The 18562-nt window shown below is 44.8% G+C and overlaps 1 protein-coding gene across 1 annotated transcript; it reads left to right on the top strand.

Moving 5' to 3' along the window:
• The first annotated feature begins 2230 nt into the window (after positions 1–2230).
• Positions 2231–10633, top strand: LOC140728103 (C-X-C chemokine receptor type 2-like). The gene is made up of 2 exons (XM_073046301.1): positions 2231–2460; positions 6781–10633. Exon 2 carries the CDS (start codon positions 6783–6785, stop codon positions 7854–7856), a length of 1074 nt encoding a protein of 357 aa, XP_072902402.1. The 5' UTR covers positions 2231–2460; positions 6781–6782; the 3' UTR covers positions 7857–10633.
• Positions 10634–18562: the final 7929 nt, after the last annotated feature.

Below are 18562 nucleotides of genomic sequence, written 5' to 3'. Positions count from 1 at the left end.
TTACTGACATTGAGTGCAAGTTTATTGCTGTGACACCACTCAACAGCTGTGTCATTGAAAAATTTATAGAAGGCGTTTAAGCTGTGCCTAACCACACGATCATGGGTGTCAAGAGAGTGGCGCTGTAGGCTGAGCACATATCCTAATGTACCAGTATTGATTATCAGTGAGGTGGAGATGTTACATCCAATTCACATGGACTGTAGTCTTCTGGTGAGGAAATCAAAGACCCAGTTGCAATGGGACGTACAGAGGCCCAGGTACTGGAGCCTATTGATTAGAACTGAGGGTATGATTGTGTTGAACACTGAGCTGTAGTCTATAAATTGCAGCCTGACGTAAGTATTACTATTGTCCGGGTGACACAAGGCCAAGTGGAGAGCCAGTGAGATTGTATCCACTGTAGACCTATTGTGGCGATAGACAAATTGCAGTGGGTCCAGCTTCTTGCATAGGCAGGAGTTGATTCTTGTCATGGCCAACCTCTCAAAGTACGTCATCACAGTCGATGAGTGCCACAGGGTGATAGCCATTGCAGCTCACAGTGGTCTTCTTGGGTACAGAAACATTGCCACCCATTTGAAGCAGGTGGGAGCCTCCGACTACAACAGTGATGATTTGTAGAGCAAACACGAGGGAATCTGCAGATGCTGGAAATTCAAACAACAACACACACAAAATGCTGGTGGAACACAACAGGCCAGGCAGCATCTATAGGGAGAAGCGCTGTCGACGTTTCGGGCCGAGACCCTTCGTCAGGACTAACGGAAAGGAAAGATAGTAAGAGATTTGAAAGTAGTGGGGAGAGGGGGAAATGCGAAATGATAGGAGAAGACCGGAGGGGGTGGGATGAAGCTAAGAGCTGGAAAGGTGATTGGTGAAAGTGATACAGAGCTGGAGAAGGGAAAGCATCATGGGACGGGAGGCCTCAGGAGAAAGAAAGGGGGGGAGCACCAGAGGGAGATGGAGAACAGGCAAACAACTAAATATGTCAGGGATGGGGTAAGAAGGGGAGGAGGAGCATTATCAGAAGTTAGAGAAGTCAATGTTCATGCCATCAGGTTGGAGGCTACCCAGCCGGTATATAAGGTGTTGTTCCTCCAACCTGAGTTTGGATTCATTTTGACAGTAGAGGAGGCCATGGATAGACATATCAGAATGGGAATGGGACGTGGAATTAAAATGTGTGGCCACTGGGAGATCCTGCTTCCTCTGGTGGACCGAGCGCAGGTGTTCAGCAAAATGGTCTCCCAGTCTGCGTCGGGTCTCACCAATATATAAATGTGATGGTTTGAAGATGTCCTTGAACACTCATGTCAGTTGGTTGACTCAGGTTTTCAGAGCCCCACAGTTACACCATCAGGGTCTGATGCTTTGCAAGGGATCACCCTTTTGAAAGATCTGACGTCAGCCTCCAAGACGGAGATCACAGGTCACCAGATGCTACAGGGAATCGGGCAGGTGTAGTTTAATTCTCCCTTTCAAAGTGTGTGTAAAGAGCATTGAACTCACCTGGGAATGAAGCATCGCAGCCATTCACGGTGTTAGCTTTTACTCTTTCGGAAGTAATACACCGCAAACCCTGCCAGAGTTAACGTGCATCCAATTCTGTCCCTAACCGCAATCAGAAATGCTTTTTGAAAATAGCCTTCTGTAGGTCTTGCCTGGACTTCTTGTGTAGTTCTGGATAACCAATCTCGAATGACACAGGTCTAGCTTTTGGCAGACTATGAATCTCCTGGTTCATCCATGGCTTTTGGTTTGGGTATGTGAAGACACATGCTCATCCACACAGGTCTTGATGGATCATAAGCAGAGAAGATTATACAACATAGGAGTAGAACTAGGACATTTGGCCCATCGATTCTCCTCCACCATTCCATCATCAAGACTGATTTACTATCCCTCTCAGCCCATTCTCCCGTCTTCTTCCCATAACATTTGATGGCCTTACTAATCAAGAACCTTATCCAGACTTGTCATTTACTTTGTTGGTTATTTTGTACACATGTAATTTATGTATAAAATAAACAATTTTAAGTTTGTTTTCTTGAATGGTAATGCAGCTCCACCCTGGGCATGTGAGTCTCTGATAAAAAAACAACTTGCATTTGAACAGCTTTGACCAATGACCCCAATTCAACAGGAACACAACAGGAAGGAGAGATAATGTTGCAAATTGGGTTGGTTCTGTCACAACCTGATTTCACCCATACAGATGACGCACATTCTTGCAGTTCCCAGTCTGTGAAATTTGCCTGGTTTCTTCCCATAGGTAGACACTTTTCAACATTTCTTGCAATACCTCACCAGTTTACAGACGGTTGTTATTGTTCGACTGACACATTCCTGTAAACAAACCTCATCAAAGGCTCGGTGTGTGTCTTACCAGTTAGATGAGCAAAGGAATAAGTTAACCCTCACACCGGCAAGTCGGAAACATCAAACTCCTGTCGTAAGGTAAGCAGATTTTAATCATCCCACTTATTGACAGACCTCTTCAGCATTCTGTAGAGATTTGTGAGAGTTTCTGTGAACATCTATAATGCAATGATTTTATAATGCTGTTTACATTGTAAACACATGCTGGTATTCGTTTAGAACATAGAACAGTACATCAGAAACAGGCCCTTTGGCCCACAATGTTGTGCTGAACCAATTCAATGAGTAATCAAACAATTAACTTATTCTTTCTGCCTACACGATGACCATGTCCTTTATTTTTCCTCACGTTCATGCGCCTATCTCAATGTCTCTTCAAACTCTCATGTGTCTACCTCCACGCCAGGCACCCATCACTCTCTGTGTGAAAAAAACTTGCCCCTCACATCTCCTTTGAAATTTCTCCATCTTTGTTTAAATGCTTGCCCTCTGCTATTAGATATTTCAACCATGGGGAGAAGTTACTCTCTATCTACTCCATCAATGCCTCTCATAATCTAATCAGATCTCCCCTCAGCCCCTGCCATTATTTATGCACATGTTATTCCACATCCAACCTTTAACCTCTAACTTTTTTAGCTTTTCTATTAATGTAATACTTTATTGTTCATTTAAAAACATTTCTTTATTTGTTATCATTTCGAATGTTGTTGTTATCTGTTGTATCTCGTCCCCTGACCAGCACACCTCAGCAAATTCCTAATAGTGCCGTGGTTAGCACAATCACTTTACAGCACCAGCGATCACTGATTTGGGTTCGATTCTTGCCACTGCCTGTAAGGAATTTGTTCATTCTCCCTATGAATATGAAGGTTTCCTCTGGGTGCTCTGGTTTCCTCCCACATTCCAAAGACATACGGATAAGGGTTAGTGACTTGTGGGCATGCTATATTGGCCCATGAATCATGGTGACAATTGCAGGCTGTCCCCAACATGCTTTCGGTCTGTGTTGGTCATTGATACAAAACAACACATTTCACCGTAAGTTTTGATGTTCATGTAACAAATCAAGTTTTTTTTTAAAGCAAAGATCTTAAACCTTAATTTTTAGGTCAGAGGCAGATTAAGTTTTGTAAAGCAAGGGGATAAAGGTTTTTGATTTGCTTCTGTAGGATTCTTGTTCGGCCCATCAAAGCTGTGCTAGCTCACAGACCAAGCCACTCTCCAATTAGTTTCCCTGTCACAAATGCTTCCAGTCTTCCCATCAGTTCTGCCCCTCACCTATGCATTAGGGGGCAAACTTCAGTGGCCAATTTACCCTGCATGGCTTTGGAATGTGGGAGGAAATCAGACCCCCCAGGATAGGGGGAGCCCTCACAGAGCATGCAAACTCCACACAGAGAGCATCGGAGATTGGGATCGAACCTGGGTCACTGGATCTACCTGTTGTTCCACTGTGTTCTCCCTTTGCTTCCTCCCCCAGGTTACTGTGATGCAGAGTTATGGTCAAAGTTAAATTGATTACTTTCTTAAGAACATAGCTCATTAAACATATCTGTGCAGTAAAGTCCCTTCTGCCAACTATTTAACCTACTCTAAGTTCAATCTAAACTTTCCCTCCCACATAGCACTCAATTTTTTTAAATCATCCATGTGCCTATCTAAGAGTCTCTTAAATGTCCCCTAATGTATCTGCCTCTCCCACCACACACGTTCCACACACCCACCACTCCCTATACTTGGAGAAAGTATACTACAGTAAATGACGGCGATGCATGAGATAAGTAGAAACTCTAAACCTTCTTGACCTCAGTACCGTTGATGTAAATGTGGAGCAAATTCTGCGCCCCTGACCGCCTCTCCCCCACCCACCTTCCTGAAGTCAATGACCAGCTCTTTTGTTTTGCTGTCATTGGGGTAAGGTCATTGTCACTGGGCACTCTGTCTTCTTTTTGTACTCCATCTCATTATTATCCTATCCAGCATGGAAAAAAATATTTAAAAACACGCACATCAAAATATACAGTGAAATGCATCACTTACGTCAAATCAAATCAGTGAAGATTTAGCTGGGGGAAACCCAGTAATGTTGTCACATCCCCGGCACCAACATAGCACCCCCACAACCTAGTAACCCTTGCCCGCATGACTTTGGAATCCAGATCATCATGCGGTTCATGGGGAGAATCTATGTTTCATTAGGAGTTTGAGGAAATTTGTTATGTTACTGAAGACTCCATCAAATTTCTAGAGATGTACCGTTGGAGAGCATCAAACTGGTTGCATCACCGTCTAGTTTGGAGGCTCAGATGCACTAGATCAGAAAAATCTGCAGAGGGTTGTTGAGTCCCCCAGCTCCATCATGGGCAGTAGCCTCCCCACTACTGAGGCGATGCCTCAAACTAGCAGCATCCACCGTTAAGCACCCCCACCATATCCTCTTCTCATTATTACCATCAGAGAGGAGGTACAGGAGCCTGAATCCAGAACGCACACTCATTTTAGGAAGAGCTTCTTTCCCTTCACCGTCAGATTTCCACCTCACTATTTTGCTCTCTTTTTGCCCTACCTATTCATTTTGTACGTACAGAATTTCTTACTGTAACCTATGGTAACACACAAAATGTTGGATGAACTCGGCAGGTCAGGCAGCATCTATGCAGAGGAGAAAAGAGTCAAAGTGAAATGAAGAGCCAGGCTCTATAAGGCACTGGTCAGACCACACTCGAAGTGTTGAGAACTTGTACTCCTTCCCCTCCCCCACCATCTTATTCTGGCTTCTGCCCCTTCCTTTCCAGTCTCGGCCTGAAACGGCGATTCTTTATTCCTCTCCACAGACGTGTGTGCTACTCTAGATATCCAGCATCTACAGAACCTCTAGTGTTTATAATTTACAGTAATTTTTTTAATGTGTTGCACTGTCCTGCTGTCGCAAAATAACAAATTCCCCGACAAGTAAATAATAATAAACCTGATTCTCATTCTGATTCTGAAAGGCTACACCTGCTCCTCTACTTCCTCCTTCACCACAACTCAGAGCCCCAAACATTCCTTCTAGGTGAGGAGACACCTCACCTACAAGCCTGTCAGGGTCATCGACTGTATCCAGTGCTCTTGGTGAGGTCTCCTCTACCTCAATGAGATCCAATGTCAACTGCAGGATCGCAAGGCAGAATTTCCCAGTACCTACCCGTTTCAAATTGACTTCCCATTCCCATTCTGACATGTTGGTCCACAACCTCCTCTACTACCAAGATAAGACAAGGTTGTTTACTTATTTATTGAGACTCGGCTCAGAATAGGCCCTTCAAGCCGCGTCACCCAGCAACCCACCAATTTAATCCTAGCCTAATCATGGGAAAATTTACAATGACCAACTAACCTGCCAAGCAGAATGTCTTTGGACTGCGAGAGGTAACTGGAGCACCCAGAGGAAACCCACTTGGTCACACAGTGAGCACACAAGCTCCTGATGGGAAGTGGCATGAATTGAACCTGGATCACCGGTACTGTAAAGTGTTGTGCTAACCATTACGCAGTTATGCCACCTTCTCACCCTTTCTTGTTGGAGGACCAACAACTCTCAGTCTATTTGGGTAACCTCCAACCTGATAGCACAATTGAATTGAATTGACTTTATTACTTACGTCCTTCATATACATGAGGAGTAAATATCTTTACGTTATGTTTCCATCTAAATGTGCGATTTATAGTAATTTATAATAAATAGTATGTACAACAGGATAGTCAATATAACATAGAAATACAGTTGTGTCAGCGTGAGCTAAGCAGTGTGATGGCCTGGTGGAAGAAGTTGTCCTGTTGGTCCTGGCTTTTATGCTGCAGTACCATTTCCCAGATGGTAGCAACTGGAACAAAAGCATTGATTTCACTAATTTCTCCCCCACTCCTATCTCTATCTTTCCAGTCCCCTTTCTAGCTCCCCTCTTACCTCTTCTCTTCTCCTCAGCTGCTCATCACCTCCCATGGGTGGCCCTCTTCTTTCCCTTTCTCCCCTCTCTCCTCTCCTATCAGATATCTTCCTCATTTTCAGCTCCTTACCTCTTTCACATTATCACCTGCTAGCTCTTACTTCATCTCCCATCCCCTACCACCCAGCTTCCTCCTCACCTGCTCTCACCTATCTCCCTCAGCTTCCCCCTCACCTGGTCTCAGCTTGTACTCCTCTCCCTTCCCCCCACCACCTTCTAATACTTGTTCAACACATTCCTTTCCAGTCAGACGAACGGGCTCAGCCCAAATCATTGACTGTTTATTCCCTTCCGTAGATGTTGCCTGAACTACTGAGTTCCTCAATCATTTTGTGTGCTGTTGCCCAAGATTTCCAGCCTCTGCAGAATCACTTGTATTTATGATGTATTTCTGTGTTTCTTTCAGGGATGGATGTCCTGAACTTTGATTTCGATGATATAGACTTTGGGGATATGTTTGATAATTACACAGACATAGAACCTGTATTTACTGATCAGAGCGCCAGTCCTTGCCGCACTGTAAATTTTGGAAACTGGGTCAATGTCATGTTGGCCATTGTCTACAGCCTGGTGTGTTTCCTCGCTGTGACAGGGAACCTGGTGGTGATGATCGTCATTCTTCACAATCGGCGCTCTACATCCTCCACAGACGTCTACCTGCTCCATCTGGCCATGGCTGACCTGCTCTTTGCCATCTCTCTGCCCTTCTGGGCAGTGGATGCCACATCTGGGTGGGTGTTTGGAGATGCCATGTGTAAGGTTGTCAGCATGCTCCAGGAAGTGAACTTTTACAGTGGCATCCTGTTGCTGGCCTGCATCAGTGTTGACCGTTACCTCGCCATTGTCCACTCTGCCCGGTCCCACAGACAGAAGCGGCCATTCCTGATCAAACTGGTCTGTGTTGTTGTGTGGGTGCTGGCTGTTCTCCTGTCTTTACCCATCCTCTACAAGGGCAAGTTCCACTACGATGGAAGACTCCTGTGTTACGAGTTACTGGAGGGTGAATCCATCGCAATCTGGAAAAACAGCACCAGGTTCTTGCGTCACATCATTGGGTTCCTCATCCCACTGGGTGTCATGGTCTTCTGCTACAGCGTCACCATCCACAGACTGTGTCAGACAAAGGGTTTCCAGAAGCAGAAAGCCATGAAGGTCATTATCGCCGTGGTGCTTGCATTTCTCATTTGCTGGCTGCCCCACAATATCATCGTGTTTGTTGACACTCTGATGAGAAGCAAGCTCATCGCCGAGACTTGTGACAGGCGCAATCACATCGACCGGGCTCTGTCTGTGACTCGGATTCTGGGATTCCTGCACTGCTGCATTAATCCAATCTTATACGGCTTCATTGGGCTCAAATTCCGGAGGAACTTACTCAACCTCTTGGCAGATAAAGGACTTATTGGTCAACATGCAAAGGCACATTATAAGCGATCTGTGTCCACTTCCTCTGAATCTGGATTCGTTTCCTCTGCAATATAGACTGCCTGCGATGGTGGAATCTCATCCAATCAAAATGTTGTTGAACTAGAAGCTTAAATACGATGTTGGAACCATTATTGTGTGGGATGTTATTCTTTGCTGTTATTTAGTTTGATGGTCAATAAACCCAAGAGATTCTGCAGATGCTGAAAATCTAGCGCAATACACACAAAATGCTGGAGGAGCTCAGCAGGTCAGGCAGCATCTTTGGAAAAGAGTAAACAGTCGACATTTCAGTCCAAGACCCTTCACCAGGACTAGAAAGGAAGGGGGGAGGAGTCAGACTAAGAGGTTGCAGAGAGGAGAGGAAGAAGTACAAGGTGGCAAGTGTTAGGTGAAACCAGGAAGGGGGGAGGGGTGTAGTAAAGAGCTGGGAAGTTGATTGACAGAAGAGGTACAGGGCTGGAGAAGGGCGAATCTGCCCTGGAAGAAAGGGAAAGGGGAGGAGCACCAGAGGGAGGTGACGGGCAGGTAAGGAAATAAGTTGTGAGAGGGAAACAAGAGTGGGGAATGGTGAGGGAGAGGCGGGGGGGGGGGGCATTTACTGGAGTTTTGAGAAATCAGTGTTCATGCCATCGGGTTGGAGGCTACCCAGACAGAATATATCCTCCAACCTGAGAGTGGCCTCATTGTGGCAGTAGAGGAGGCCATGGACAGACACGTCGGAATGGGAATGGGAAATAGAATTGCAGTGGGTGACTACCGAAAAATCCCGCTTTACGTGGCAGAGGGAGCGAAGGGCTTGGCGAAACGGTCTCACAATCTGTGTTGGCTCTCACCGATTTCCAGGAGGCCACACCAGGAGCACCAGATACAGCAGATGAGCCCAACAGACTTGCAGGTGAAGTGTCAGCTCACCTGGAGGGACTGGTTGGGGCCCTGAATGGTGGTGAGGGAGAAGGTGTAGGGTCAGGACTGGGACTTGTTCCACTTGCAAGGATAAGTGCCAGGAATGAGATCATTGGGGAGGCATGAGTGGACAAGAAAGTCGTCTAGGGAGCGGCCCTGCAGAATGCAGAGAATGGTGTGTTTGGTTGTGGGATCCCACTGAAGATGGCAGAGCACGGAGGCTAGTGGGGTGGTAGGTGAGGACAAGAAGGACCCTATCCCCGGTGGGGTGAGAGCAGGTGTGCCTGAAATGGAAGAGATGCAGTTGAGGGCGGCATTGACTGTGGAGGAAGGGAATTCCCTTTCTTTGAAGAAGGAGGACATCTCATTAGTGCTGGAATGAAAACCCTCATCCTGAGAACAGATGCAGCAGAGACAGAGGAACTAAGAAAAGGGAATGGCAATTTTACGAGCAACAGGGTGGGAAGAGGTACAGTCAAGATAGATGTGAGAGTCAGTGGGTTTATAAGAGATATCAGTAGATAGGCTAACTCCAGAGATAGAGAGATCGAGAATGCTCTTTACTTCAGCCCTTCCCCCTCTCCCAGCTTCACCTATCACCTGCCACCTTGTACTTCTTCCTCTCTCCCCTCCCCTACATTTTTATTCTGATTTCTTCACCCTATCCATCCAGATCTGATGAAGGGTCTCAGCCTGAAATGTCGACTGTTTATTTCCATCTATAGATGCTGCCTGACCTGCTGTGCTCCTCCAGCACATTGAGTGTTCTGATGATCAATAATAATATGATTTGAATGGTTTCATCTCTGCTCTCCCAATGACACCTCTCGCTTTGATATTTTCATCTGCATCTGGTGCATTATATGATATTTGGTGATGGAAAACGAACAGCAAGGACTACTGGCTTCACCCAGAATGTTAGCACTGTGGAACAGGCCATTTGGGCAGCCAAGCTGATGCTAGCTTTCTGAATGAGGAAGAAATATTTGCACACCGGTTGAAGATTGGTAGATTGATTAAGAACTATTCCATAACTCAGCATCATCAAATCGAGGCATTGACTCTAACCTGGTGTGGGCAGACAGTAGAACAATATATGTCTGCACTTTTTAAGCTACATTTTTTTTATCCCTGGCATTGTTTTAGTCATTACGGTGAATGTGGCAACGTCCCGTGGAAGAAAAATGGAGAGTATGTGGGATGAGATTAATCTTGGAGTAGGAGAAATGGTCAGCACAACATCATGGACTGAAAGGCCTTTTCTGTGTTGTATATTGTCTGTTTCATCCTCCTGTTTCTGGGAAGATTGGTGAAGAAGCTTCAGCTTTGCTTTGACAACACATCTCCATTCAGGACTGTAAGCAACTTTACCTTCCTTCCTTTTCAGTATTTATTTGTCTATGCAATTTCAAATTTCATAACCCAGGCCATTCAGCCCATGCAGGCTGCTCTGCCATTCCATCATGGCTGTTCTATTTCTTCCCCATTCTCCTGCCTTCTGCACATAACCTTTAACTACTCAAGAACTGATCAAACTCTGTTTTAAATATACCCAGTGACTTGGCCTCCACAACCATGTGTAGTAATAGATTCACCACCCTATCTATTCCTCTTCATTTCTATTCAAAAGGGATGTCCTTGGGCACAGTCTTAGTGTACAAGGACCCCTCATTCTTCAAAATGGATCCCCTTCATTCTTCGAAACTCTGGTGAGTACAGGCCCAGAGCCTTATACATTAACCCTCTCATTGTGGGCGGTTCACCAGCACCGTCTGGAATAACATCATCAGATAAAGATATTGACCTGTTTGGGGAGATGGAGAAGATGCCATTCCGAAGGCTGAACTGGAAGACCTGTTGTTTATGTTGCAATGCATTCTTTGTTAACTTGATATTTACTGTAACTGCATTTATGTTAATAAATTTTATTTGGCTGACTACAAGGACTCTATCCTTGCATAATATAAGATAAAATTATAAGACCAGCTTTATTTGTTGCATGTACATGGGAACGTTCAGCAAAATGTGTTGATTGCATCAATAACTAACACAATCGAAAGTGTGTGCTGGGGGCAGCCTTCAGGTGTCGCCACACATTCCGGTGCCAACACAACATGCCCACAACTCACTAACTTATACGTCTCTGAAACTGGAGCACCTGGGGAAACCCACGTGGGCATGTAGAGAATGCCAAAATATCCTTAGAGACAGTGGTGGGAATCGAACCCTGATCGGTGATTGCAGATGGTGAACAGCAATTCTAATGAACACGGTGCTTCCATTCCATCCCTAAGATAATTGACATGACGGAGAGGATGATGGGCAATGGAGGAAAGGGAAGGAGGTGGGGAACCAGAGGGAGCTGTTGGGCAGGTGAGGAAAAGAGAAGGGGTGAGAGCGGAACCAGAATGGGGAATGGACTGTTACGTACCCCATAACGGGTTAAAAAGGACCAGCAGAAATGGACACACCTGGAGTCTGAGTTTTCCATTATAAACACTATTTTATTAGTAACTATGTGATAAAGTAATATAAAACAAGATAAGGTAAACAAGTTAGCAGAGTTTATGCAATTATAAGTGAGTAAGTAAAGTTCCCAAACTTCTCCCAGCTCAGGAGATAAATGATAGCCCTACGATGGTATTGGTATGAAGTCAGTTCAGTTCTGGATATTGAACTGAGTAGATTGGAGAGAGAGGGAGATGCTTTGTTTTCCTAGTACCGATGCCATCGAATTTTCCACGTTGTCCCCCTGCTCCAGAAACTTATTAAAGTCACCGACTGTGACCAACAGAGTGCCGTTTTCACGCGGTAGAGCTATCAACCCGGTTAAACACACTGATAGCTGTCCACCGGTCAACCCTTTTCCACACTGAGAAAAACCCACCCTTGTCATGGGCGCACAAATCTCATCCAGTGTCCGTTTCGTCAGTGTCTTCTGTGTGTCTGATTACAAAGCCAGTTGACCTTGTAGATATTCCACAGCTGCTGAACACCAGCTGTCCATCATATAGCTCCGCCCTTCAGTTTCCAAGGCAACTCACGAGCTGTTCGTTGCTCTCTCTCTCATCTTTGAAATAGCACACACTCTCTACACTCCCTTTTAAAGGAACAGTCCATATTTAATAATCCTTCAGATCTCGTCACAGGACAAAGAGAGACGGGAAAGGGGAGTGGAGAGATTACCAGAAGTTGGAGAAACTAATGCACATGCCATCAGGTTGGAGGCTAACCTGACAGATTCTGAAGGGTCACTCTTACAACCCGAGTTTGTCCTCATCATGGCAATAGTGGAGACCATGGATCGACCTGTCAGAATGGGGATGGGAGGGTGAATTAAAATGGTGGGCCACCAGGTGATTCTGCCTTTTGAGACAGGCAGATCAAAGGTGCTCAATGAAGCAATTCCCATAATCTGCGTTTGGTCTCGCTGATGTAGAAGAGGCCAGAACGACAGGCACAAGGTACACTAGATGACCCCAACAGATACCAAGTGAAGTATCATCTCACCTGGAAGGACATTTGTGACACTGAATGGGAGTGAGGGAGGATGTGTAGGGGCAAGTGTAGCACCTGTTCCACCTGCAAAGATAAATGCTAGGATGGACTTTCTAGGGGAAATGAATGGACTCAGAACTCCAGAAAGTGGGGAGGTGGCTGAGGAAACATGTAACTATAGAACATAGAACATAACCACACAGAACAGGCCCTTTGGCCCACGATGGTGGGACAACCTCTTAAACTCTAAGATCAATTTAACCTCTTCCTCACACATAGTCCTCCATTTTTCTATTGTCCATTTGCCTACCAAGGAGTTTCTTAAGTATTCCTGATGTACCTGCCCCAACACCCACTCCTGACAGGGCATTCCAATGCACTCACCACTCTGCGTGTCAAAAAACCTACCGCTGATATCCCCCCTATACTTTTCTCCAATTGTGTTAAGATTTTGCCAGCTTGTGTTAGCCACTTATGGCCTGGGAAAAAGTCTCTGGCTGTCCACTTGATCGATGCCTCTTAACATCTTGTAGATCTCTTTCAAGTCACCTCTCATCCTCCTTTATTCCAGAGAGGAAAGCCCTAACTCACTCAACCTATCTTCATATGACATGCTCTCTATTCCAGGCTGCACCCTCTCTAAAGCTTCCACACACTGAAGTTAGGTGGGTTTAAAAAAACACTACATGGCCATTTTATTAGGTACACCTGTACACCTGCTCATTAATGCGATTATCCTATTAACCAATCATGTGGCAGCAACTCAATGCAGACATTGAGAGGTTCAGCTGTTGTTCAGACCAAACATCAGAATGGGGGAGAAATGTGATTTATGTTACTTTGACCATGGAATGATTGTTGGTGCCAGATGGGTGGTTTGTGTATCTCAGAAATGGTTGATACCCTGGGATTTTCAACCAGAACATTCGCTAGAGTTTACAGAATATGGTGTGATAAACAAGAAGTCATCCAGTGACCAGCAGCTGTGTGGATGAAAACACCTTGTTAATGAGAGAGGTCAGATGAGAATGGCCAGGCTGGTTTAAGCTGACAGGAAGACAACAGTAACTCACATAACCACATGTTACAACATTGGTGCGCAAGAGAGCATCTTTAAGTGTACAACACGTCAAACCTTGAGGTGGATGGGCTACAGCAGCAGAAGACCACGAACATACACTTAGCAGCCGCTTTATTAGGTCTAGGAGGAACGTAATAAAGTTGCCACTGAGTATAACTTCAAGGGGCTGAAGGATGTGGGATGAGTCAGGATGAGTAACGATAACAAAAACACTGAGATTGCCTTGCTGTCTGTGGCCAGGCCTTTGAACTCCTTCCAATGTCATTTTCACCTCGGAATTTTGAAAGCTGAGGCATCCATGCTGGGTTGGCAGAGGGCCTGCCTTGTTAGATTGCTGACACCAGGAGGGTCATCTCAGTGAGGTTCTGAGAGTTCTGCACTCTCTAACTTTCCTCCACAGCCCTTTGGGTGTACGATGTTCGACTGAGCATCAACCTGCCAAAGCAATTGCGATATTGGTGAACTTTCATGCAGAGACGTTTGGGGAGTTATGGAGTTATAGAATAAGGAAATAACATGTGCATGCGTGCGTGCATGCGTGTAGCCCTTAAGACCAACTCATCTACTGTCTGTCTGTCCGATCTAATCCAATTCGCTTGTGTTTGACCTGTATCCCCCTCAGCCTTTCTTATCCGTGCACCTCAAAATCAGAATCCGTGTCAGAATCAGGGTTATTATGACTGACATATGTCAAAGATTCAAAGTATATTTATTATCAAAGAATGTATAAATTATAGATCTTGAAATCGATCTGCTTACAGGCAGTCACAAATCAAGAGAGCCGAATAACCCAATAAAAAAAAGACCAAAAGCCACTGCACAGAGAAAGAGATAAAAAATCATACACATCATCCAAATAATAGAAGCATTCCAACAGCATCCCAAACCAGACTGAGTCCCAGAATCATTCCAGGAGCTGCCGGAGTAGGCCCAAAGACCTGGTCCGCAGTTCTTCACACCAGCGGGGTAGAAACACACAGCCTCGGCGCCACGGAGAAAGGAATAAATATTTGTGGGAGAGCGAGTGAAATCGACTGGATCCTCGCCTCCGTACCAGACAATCTGGCTTTCTAGCCTATCTGGACCGACCAGTGTTTAAATTGTTCAAGCAGTGAGCAGTGCCATGTTCTAGGACCTGGATCCCGGCGCCCTGATACGCCAGGACCGCCCAGCCCGAAGCCACTCTCCATCTCACCAAATCCGCTCGGCACTTGGAGCAATCCAACCTCGCACTTGGGTTAGGCGGACGGGCGTCGAAACTTTTCCGCTTCGACTCCTCTCCAAATTGCTCACTCCATTTCCGACAGCGATTATGAAATCCATCTGCTTCCCCGGCTCAAACACAAACACATCACGCCTTGAAATCCCCCAGCACAGCTCACCCACTGAACCAGCCTTGCCTCCTCACCGTCTGTGCCAATAGTTCACCACTATCATGAAATTTGTTGTTTTATGTTAACAGTACAGTGCAATATATAAAATATAAGACTATAAGACAGTAACATAGGAACAGAATTAGACCAATTGGCAATTGAGTCTACTCCACCATTTTATTACGGCTGATCCATTTTCCCTCTCAACCCCATTCTTCTGGCTTCCACCTGTATCTTTTCTTGTTCTGACGGATCAAGAACCTGCTCAAATACACATAATGACTTGGCCTCCACAGCTGCCTGTGGCAATGAATTCCACAGATTCACCAACCTCTAGCTTAACAAATTCCTTTTCATCTCCGTTCTATGTGACTGTCCCCCTAGTCTGAGGCTGTGACCTCTAGTCTTAGTTCCCCATTATAGTAAACATCCTCTCCACATGCACTCTATCTAGGCCTTTCAACATCCAATAGATTTCAATGAGATCCCCCCTCATTCTTATAAATTCCAGCGAGAACTGGCCCAGAGCCATCAAGCACTCCTCAGACGATAGCCCTTTCATTCCCGGAATCATTCTTGTATACCTCCTGTGAGCTGAAGGTCATCGAGCTGCAGCTTCAGCACCTTAACACAGTTTGTAAGGAGCTGTAGCTTAGAGCACCGGGTGAGATGTGATGAGAGCCTGTGGTATGTCGAATAGCGGGTGAACGAGTAGTCTTTGGAGTACTGCAAGTCTCTGTTTTGCTGCATGCTTGAGTGCTCGGTGGAGGGTGCAGATGCTATTTTGCTGGTGGGTGGGGGTGGTCATTGCTTTGCTGCTGCTTATGCATGGGGAGGGAGCTGGGAGGGGGCTTTGGGGTTCTAACATTCACCTGTCATTCATTCCTTGGGGCACTCGTCTGTTTTTGTGGATGTTTGCGAAGAAAAAGAATTTCAGGATGTACGAGGGGTGATTGATAAGTTTGTGGCCCAAGGAGGGAGTCAATTTTAGAAAATGTAGCACATTTATTTTTCCTACATTTACACACTTAGTCCAGCGACCGTGGAGCGTACAGATCCTTCTTTGTAGAAGTTGGTGTCTTGGACCTCCAGAAGTGGTCCACAGCAGGGGTGATTGATAAGTTTGCGGCCTAAGGTAGGAGCAGATGAGTTTCTGACTTTCTGCATAATCACTCCAAGAGTTGAACTGTACATGCACGTAATGAAAGCTGTATAACTCATCTCCTTCTACCTTAGGCCACAAGCACCGACTTCTACAAAGAAGGGATCCGTATGCTCCACGACTGCTGGACTAAGTGTATAAATGTAGGAGGGGACTATGTTGAAAAATAAATGTGCTAGGTTTTCTAACTTTGACTCCTTCTACCTTAGGCCATGAATTATCAATCAATGCATATTGTATACATTTCTCTGATATTAAATGTACCTATTGATTATCTGGGAGCCTGTAGGTCTCCCAGAATACAAATATCTCACACAAAGAACACGACTCTATCCCTGGAACTATTCTCACTGCACTGATTTTGCACCAACAGATGAAGAATGAAGAAAAATTAAAATATACTATAAATCAACATGACAAATAACTATATATACATATAAATTAAACACATAGAGAGCAAAAATAATGAGGTAGTGTTCATGGGTTAGTTTATTGTCCATTCAGAAATCTGATGTTATCGGGGAAAAAGCTGTTCCTAAAATGTTGAGTGAGTGTCTTCAGGCTCCTGTACCTTCTCCTTGATGGCAGTAATGTGAAGAGGGCCTTTCCTTGGAGGTAGGGTCGCTAAATCTTCTCAAACTCCTAATCAGGTGTCGTTTCTAGCATAATTGCCTTCTTTTGTAATTGCATTTCGCTGAGTTTAGCTCAGAACCTTAGGCTACATCCAGACTACACTGGATAAATCTGTAACCAAAGCTTTTTCTCTTCGTTTTTACCCTCCATCCACACTAATACGGCATTTTTGTCCCCCAAAACTGGAGCTTTACAGAAACTCTTTCCAGGATGGGTATTTTTGCTCAGGCAGATCAGTGTGGATGGAGTAACCGGAGAAATCTGAAAACACTATCAGATGGCAGCGTGCTATTTCATTGTTTTCTTGAACGCAACCTAACAATTTCAGAACAGACGGCAATGAGACTGAAGCCAGAAGAGTTTGAAATGTACTCACCAAATACTTTGACCCATAACTTACTGAATAAATAAGTATACTCACTTTGCCCTGTTTTCTGTCCTTGCTTGTATGAAGATGGTTTACCTATTTATGCAAGTACTTCTCTGAGAATAGATGTGTAACAGCCTAATAGAACATTGTATGGAAATACAAGAGAACACTGATACAGACATGTTTTACACATTTAACAAGGTGCTTTATTAATGCAACAGAGTTAGTCAGTTTTTCAATGTTTGTCGTCAGCCGGGTCATACTGTCCGTGAACTCCCTGTCGGTTGCCTTCGTACGCTCCAGTATTTGTTTTTTTTTTTCACTTTTAAGTTCTCCCGCGCGAGACCCAACAGCTTTCCGTTGTTTTAAGTTTTTCTAGTCTGTAACTGCACAAACACACATTTTGACGGCGAAATTCGACACCAAACATGTCACTTGTTTTTGGTAGATGTGCCCTGCACATGCACAGTAAGAGGAGGTTTGCCAAAATCTCCATTTCAATGTGGATAGAGATATTTTCAAAAACGCATAGTGTGGACGCCTATTGTTTTTATGCGAAACCGGAGTTTTCAAAATTATCCGGTGTTATGGTCCGGTCCAGAGACCGCATTCCGGGTCTTGATCTGGTCCGCGGACTCCGGACTCTGGGTCTTGTAGCCGTCCCTCCTTTTGCCCTTGAGCCCAATTAGTCACACTTGTGGATCATCGTGGCTTGTTGGGGCTCAAGGAGGCACACCTGATGCCCATCGGCTGGTGGCGTATTTAGGGGGCTCTGGGACTGAGTGGAGTTGGGGGGTTGTTCTGCTTGTCTGAATTCTAAGACTCTCCCAGAACCCCAGTATCACCTTGAACATCACATCCATCATGCACACCACGGTCACCACTTCTTGTTTATCGTTTAGTTGTTCCCGTCCTGCCCCTAGTACTTCAGTGTCTGTGTCCTGCACTTGGGTCCAGCCTCCTGTCTCCTTATGACAGTTATACGACCACTGACACCAGGCAGACAATCTCTGAAGTGTATTGGTAATCACCCATCCTGCAAAGACTCTGCCCAGAAGAAGGTAATGGCAAGCCACTTCTGTAGAACAATCATAGACCATGACTGCCCACATCACACATAATGATGATGACTGGGTATGAGAACAACTCTTTATAGATGGCTTTTTAAATTTATATGGATACATAATCCTTGAACAAATCGTAATGTTATACCATCAATGTTTTATAAATATTTTCTGTGGAAATCTGGTCAAAAATATTTAGTTGGTTTGCAATTCAAATCAATCGAACAATAAATACAAAGGAATATAGTTGGAAAATATATCGGTGCCATCAGTTGCTAACAGCATATGTTTTGCATTTAAACTGCAGGAATACAGCAGGAAAAGATTAAACAATGAGATAGAACTTGCACTCGTGTGCCACTGACCACATGCTCAAAATATGCCCAACTATTTCTTCGCCAATCACTGTAGTCACTGCTGCTCTGTAACCAAACTGGTGATTTATTTGTTGAAAGAGTAATCCCATTAATATCAAAAGAGATGAATTAACCATTAATTAACCCCTTTTGCTTATTTTAGTTAGCTCCAGAATGTTCCCAATGATACCAGCAAACCGCCATGCTGTTTCTTTTAAATGTATCCATTTTGCCCCTTTTTGATGTCAGTCTTGCAAATGATCTCATTAAAATGGAGTCAATCCAACACCTTCCATGTTTCCTATAACCTTCTTAGTGTG

Source organism: Hemitrygon akajei, chromosome 5 (genome assembly GCF_048418815.1).
Source record: "Hemitrygon akajei chromosome 5, sHemAka1.3, whole genome shotgun sequence".
Classification (NCBI taxonomy): domain Eukaryota; kingdom Metazoa; phylum Chordata; class Chondrichthyes; order Myliobatiformes; family Dasyatidae; genus Hemitrygon; species Hemitrygon akajei.
Note: the sequence above shows the minus strand (reverse complement) of the source record. Positions and strands in the feature narration are given on the sequence as shown.